General features: G+C 49.7%; 1 protein-coding gene across 1 annotated transcript in view; it reads right to left on the bottom strand.

Annotated features, from left to right (window-relative positions):
- Positions 1-1,596: 1,596 nt before the first annotated feature.
- Positions 1,597-6,665, bottom strand: part of LOC116841950 (cone-rod homeobox protein) — a 73,686-nt gene continuing 68,617 nt past the window's right edge. Inside the window, exon 6 of the mRNA XM_032810508.1 lies at positions 1,597-5,192. Within this exon, the coding sequence (XP_032666399.1) occupies positions 4,694-5,192 (499 nt within the window). The 3' untranslated portion in view covers positions 1,597-4,693. The remainder of the gene's footprint in view (positions 5,193-6,665) is intronic.

Genomic DNA, 6,665 nt, shown 5'->3' with positions numbered 1-6,665 from the left:
TCCACCCCCGCCGATTCACAGCGGGCAAGGGTGCTGTAAGGCTATGTCGGTGCACGTTGGCTATAGATCGCGATGGAGTCTGCGGAGGTGGTGGTGAAGGAGGCCGAGGAGGAGGAGGAAGAAACGAAAGCAAGCGAACGACGACGAGCCGAGGTAGAGGAGAAAGACGGGGGTGTGTGAGACAGAGAGAGAGAGAAGGTTAAGAAGGTGGATGCGCGGAGGTGGAGAGGAATGGGGGATAAACCATGATGTCGTTGATTAATACGGTTTACCAGTAAGTGTAACGGAGTGTGCAGAACGCGCGCTCGCGTCCGCCCTCCGTCCCCTTTCGCCTTCCACTACTAGGACGGCGGCGGCGGCTGCTGCTGCTGCTGCTGTTGCTGCTGCTGCTGCTGCTGTTGCTGCTGCTGCTGCTGCTGCTGCTACTGTCGCCTTTCCTCTCTCTATATCCACTATCTCCGCTGTCTCCACCGCCGACGCCGTCGCCGCCACCACCATCGCCATCGCCGCCGCCACCGCCGCGCACACACCACCTCCGCACACAACGTCTCCGAGCGGAAGCGGAGGAGATACCTCCCTCCACCCCCGGCGAAATTCGTTGCACCAACCGGGAGCCACGTGCCGATCAATGGCGTCTTGCCGCTGGTTGGTCGAGCCAGGAACAACCCCTCGCTCGCTTCTCCGTCTCTCCCTCTCGCGCACCACCGCCACCCCCGCTTGCCTCTCTCTTTCCCCCCCCCTCTCTCTCTCTCTCTCTTTCTTTTTTTCTCTCTCCCTTTCGCCTACTGCTCGTCCTCTTGCTGCTGCCGCTGCTCCCTTACACCTATACTAACCCCTCCGCACTTTCTCTCCTTCCTTTTTACCCCGCGCGAAGGCTCGCCGCGTACCCTCGAGGAGGGTTGATCCCATAAGAGAGGGCGAGCTTTTCTTATGAGGAGCATTGATTGCCAACACCCTCCCCCTTTTGCCCTCTGCCACCCACCCATCCACCACCCACTCGCCACCTCCTCCTTCTCCTCTCCCGCCGACCCGCGCCGCGCCATCTCCCTGCCTCCCCCGCGCACTCACCCTCTCTCCTCGCTCTACTGTGCCGCGATCCGCTTTCCACTTCCACTTCCGTGTGGACGTCTCTTTTCTCCTTTTCGCCCGTGCTCTGTTGTTGCATTATTTCTTCCACTTCTGTTTTTGCTCCTCGCCACTCTCTCGGCTCTCTTCTCGGTTATGGGACAATTATTTGTCTATATGGCGAACATACACGGCGACGAGAAGCGACGCGATTCCGCCCGGGACGGCATCGCCGGGCGAAATCGAGTCGCGAAACGATATATCTGCGATGCGCGAATAATCTCGCGCTACGTAGCGCGGGTTGAAGCGGAAGTCTCGGGAGGAGTATGCCAGCGCTTCCGCTCCAGGAATGCTCGCTCGAATTCTCGCGTCTTCGTTCTCCTCGCGACGAAACGTTGCGCAGACGAAAATTCACGGTAATCTAAGTGTCGTGCAAGTCGCAACGACACGCGGGGAACGGGGAACAACGAGGTGGTGGACGAAGAGGGTATCGCGCGCAGAGGGAATCATGCGCAAACCACCAGACGATCGTCATGAGAGAACAAGTTTATTCGATATATCGCTACCACAGTTCTGACTACACAGTGTAATCGCTACCTTATAATATACCTTTCATTAGACTATCTTTGATTAGCACTGACTGTTTATCAGGAAGGTAATATACAGGTTTCTACAAACAACTACGTCCGCTTCGCTTCTACGCTTCTCGCTTCTCGCGAAATCCAGAGGAATTACGACGTAAATGGAATTATCTCGTCGAATTTGCCGGTAAGCATCAAACCGAATCCGTTCCGCCGTTTCCCTTCGTTGCGATCGCCCCCTTTCGCTTTCTCACTTTATATCTCCCCCTCTCTCTCTCTCTCTCTCTCTATCCCTCCCTCCCATATCTCTCTCTCTCTCTCTTTCTCTCTCTAGATCTCTAGTATCATTACAACGTATTCTATTTGATGATTACGGCTATCGTACACATGGCAAAGATCTGAAATCGGTTAATGTCGCCGGTCGACCGACGATTTGTTTTTTTTTTTTAAGGCATATAAGAGTAGTAGCCGACTCGGGACGAGTTTCTTCGCGTTACTTGCACACGGGGATTAACATCGATATAATCTCGGCGGGACAAATTTCCGAATTTTCGCCGTAGGCGCGGGATAATGTCAGAACAGACATAAGTACGTATCAACAGTCGTCATTTGAAGCTTGTCCTACGCGAGATACCCAAATATGAATTTAGAGTTAGATTTGAGTTTTTTTATTTTAAATCGAGCGCACCATATGTGCGAACTTGCATTCGCAATCGCGATTCAGCTGAGAGATTCACATTTCACTGCAAGGACCGTATTAATAGTTGTCACTTGAAACTTGTTTCATATGAGATACTCAAATTTCCATTCAGAGTTATATCCAAATTTTTCAGTTGACTCATATGATATATGTGGCATCATGTCTGTAACCACGATTCAAATGAAAAACTTTCATCTAATCCCGAACTGAAATCTGAGTGTCAAGTAACGACTATTAAAAGGAGCCTAAATTCAAATCTGAGTATCTCATCTGAGGCAAGTCTCAAGTAGCGACTGTTGATACGACCCCCATAATCGTGAAATCGGTTCACTCGACCGACCGATATATTTCGCGCTTCGTAATCGAGCTCTGTGTCTGACCATACCTCACGCTTTCTCTACTTCGGGATACCCGTCGCAGCTTTGTCGCCACATGAGAGCAAACGCGAAAGCTCCGCTCGCGCGTTTCAGCATCGCAATGTTATCGCGCCGAAAAGAGATCTTTCAGTTTTCGGAATTTCGGCTGTGGAAAGAGCCGTAATGAATCGTTTAATTTTTGAACGAGATCACTGGTGACGTGGGCGATCGAGAGATCGCCGTGCCCCGCCGCTTGAAATCTAAAATCCCCGAGATTATACCGGTATCGATACCCGCTCGTGGTGAATGTTACAACGGATGCGGATGCATACTCGAGCCCGTTCGCGTGGCACGAGCGAGTCGACCGATCGAGCGTATCGAGCAGTTGAATATACAGCGCATCAGGCACGTGTTGGTCCGTCGCGTCTCCTTATGCTCGCGTGGAAGGAAACGAGAGCACTCTCGTGAACCCTTCGCTGCGTATCCCTTTTCTCCTCTCGCGGGCCTTACCGACGCGTCGTTTTCTCGCCGCGCTCATTATTATTAATTTGCATTATGTACACAACGTATCGCGACGTATTAACATCTCGTTTACGTTATACGCTCTCGTAATGAAATTCGAGATGTCGGAAATCCGTCCACCGTCTCCTGTGGAACTCTCTCTTCATCTTCCTCTTCTTCCTTTCTCCCTTCTCTCCTGCAGAACTTTCTCTCTTTGCTATAAATAACGGACTTGTCAACCTCGTCGTATCACGTCTGGAACTTAACGTGGACTCTTTCGTGGAAACGTGGTAGTGGAAGTAGTGTACTAGTGGTGGTGTTGATGTGAATGAGTTCGGCTCGCGCGAGTTCGCGCGGCAATAAGGCAATAAATTAACGAGCACTCCGCGCGTAGAATGGGGAGATTCGAACGTTATCGTGGATTAAATATACGCGAGAAGAAGGTTTATGTGTTTGTGAGTAGGTACTACTGAAGATTATCGTGATGCACACCGCTTATTTACACTGTCCGCGGTTGTAACCAAGTAATCTGCGAGATTGATCGACGGTGCTGCGTTATTCGACGCTTTATTGCATACGAGTATCGGTGTGCTGTGTGTGTCTCGCTTGCTCTCTCCGCTTTTATTCGCTCGAAGAGTGAACTCGAGTCCGGTTATCGGTGACAGAGTATCGGGTATCGGAACGTTCGCGAGCGAGAATGCAAGGGCGAGAAGAAACGTGTCCGCATAAACCGTTTTGCCGAGCGAAGCGAAAGCACCATCTCGTGACATCGCGGTCGTTCTCGTCGTCTTCCCAAATCGAGATACTTACACTCGTCATCCGCCCGTCATCAGACCGTCGGTACCACCAAGATCGGGAAAATACGATAAATCAGGATACAATCGTGATAACGAAAGCAGAGATTGAGAGCAACGCGGCGCTCGATGAGTCCAGTTCTCGATGCTACAGACATAGAAAATCTCGCGAACCTCCGTTGGCTCGGCGATTTTCCAATTCGCAAATCTACAGCTTGCTCTGCGATTCTAGAATCCGCGATTTGACATTCGCGAACCTCTGGTCGCTCCGCGATTTTGAAGTTCGCGATTGACAACTGCGAACCTCCAGTCGCGCTGCGATTTCAAAGTTCACGAATCTACAGTTGCTCTGCAATTCTAAAGTTCGCGAATCTGCAGTTGCTCCGCGATTTTAAAATCTACGACTCGACACTCGTGGACCTCCAGTCGCTCTGCAATTTCAAAGTCCGTGCATCTGCAGTCGCTCTGCGATTTTAAAGTTCGCGAATCGACATACGTCCGGTCGTTCGCGATCCGCCGTTGGACAAGGTGCAACGTGAGGTCCGATTTCCACGTCTATGGCATCGAAATCCGCGACTCAACGCGACAATACCGCACGGACCGTCCAGACCAACGCGATTTGTAAGCAATCGAGACAATCGCTTTCGGGTTTCGTCTACACCGCGTCTACGAGACGACGATTCCGGCGCGGCGATCCTAGGGATCCTCCTTGGTGCTGGGCTGTATCTGGTGCACCACGCTGGGCAGGTGATGATGATGGTGGTGCTCCGGTCGCCTGGAGAGACCCAGCAACGGCGGCAACAGCGGCAGAGGCAAGGGCAGAGGTAGACCGCCGGGGAAGCCGGCGAGGCCGCCAAGTAGCGCCGAGGCGGTCGAGTGCTCTTGCGCCTTCCTGCGAAGCTCGGCCAAGCTGTTGCTGCGGTGGAGGTCGTTGCCGGTACCGGGCTTGCAGCAGCCGCAGATGGAACCGGGCCAGCCGGTCGGCGACCAAGAGAGCATCTCCTGCAGGCTGCCAGGCCGATGCTCGCTGCTGGTCCACAGCGACGGCGTCGTAGAGGTCAACGACGTCGACGCCGCGCTGCTGACCACCTTGTTGGCGAACAGCGGCGGCGAGAACTGCGCGGCCAGGTGCGGCGAGAAGAACAGAGACGTCGGCGGCTCCACCGGCCTGAAGCCAGCGCCTATTCCTGTGGTGCTGGAACAAGTTAGACGAGGGCGGGAAGGGATAAGTATCGTCGGACTCGTGGTCGCGTTCCAGCGGGTAGATTCCGAAGCAAAGCACGAATATGTAAATAATAAAATATAAATAACAAAAGGACACAATAATAAAAAATGTATATGATAACAAAGTAATAATATAATAATAAAAAATGCAAATAGTAAAAAATAAATAAAAAAAGTAAATAAAAATAGAAAGCATCTGGGGTGGGGAAAATTGTGAAAAAAGATTCTCGCTTCTACCGCAGAATTCTCGCGTTTTGAAAGAATGATGAAAGTGTCATAATGCAGTAGTATCAGTTGGTGCTCTGGTTAGAACACTCGTGCTAGTTTAGATTTTTCGATTAGAAAACGGAAATTTTTCTCATCTTGTAAGATGACGTGTTAAAATAGGTATATCTACAGCATGCTATATGTGAGGCCTGTATATTGAAAGAGAAAAATGGTTGATCTAACTAAAATTATAATTATTTTTTATTTCAACCGTATTTTTTAGTTGTTCTCTCACTAATTATATTAGAATTTTATGAAAAAAATGATTTTCTTATCATAATTTATAGTAATTATATATTTATATACGACTATAGTTACTATAGTTACTATGACTATACTTTAGTAACTATGTGACTATAGTTACAAATACCAAACATTTTCTTCCGAGTATATTATTATTATTAATAATCTAGTCACGTACAACTTGCATCGAGTAAGATACTCAGATTTGAATTCAAAGACAGACGTCAGTTCTTCAGTTGTATTGTAATTGTACACATGATGTCGCATCTGTCACGATCCAATCGAATAACTTAGATCTAATTCTAATTTCAAACCTGCGTAACACACGTGTTACAATGATCAAATAGTGGACTATTGACACGGACCTAATTCCGGCGAAAGAATGTCACTTGCTGTTTTCGTTCTCCCCCCCATCTTCTTTTTCATTTCCATATCGTCGTATCAACACGTCAATGTTCACGCTCATACCGGTTCGTGCGGTGCACGACGCTTCAATCGACACGCCGGAAACGATCTTAACTCGTCCGCGAATTAATGCTATTTCAGGCACGGGCGCGATTATCGCCAAAAGGACGTCGCAATTTCGCGCGATTTCAACTACCGGCGTATCAACGGAGAGAAAGCGAGAGACGGACGAATAGGGGAGGATGCCGGAGGAGCGGAGAGACCGCGAGAAAGGGAGGATATAGGAAGGATAGAGGGAAAGGGAGATAGATAGGTAGAGAGAGAAAGAGAGAGAGAGAGAGAGAGAGAGAGAGAGAGAGAGAGAGAGAGAGCACCTCAGATTTTTGTCATACACATTTATTAAATTTCCATTCGTCGCATTTGCACCGGTTAAAATCCGCGGTCGCGCGATTTGTGGGACGCAAGACGCAACGGCGAGAGAATCTCTCGCGCGCTGGCACAAATGGATTAATCCGAATAAAAGCGCCGC

Source organism: Odontomachus brunneus, unplaced genomic scaffold (genome assembly GCF_010583005.1).
Source record: "Odontomachus brunneus isolate Ranch 3 - 2012 unplaced genomic scaffold, Obru_v1 Obru_scaffold_019, whole genome shotgun sequence".
Classification (NCBI taxonomy): Eukaryota; Metazoa; Arthropoda; class Insecta; order Hymenoptera; family Formicidae; genus Odontomachus; species Odontomachus brunneus.
This window is presented reverse-complemented; position numbering and strand designations above follow the sequence as displayed.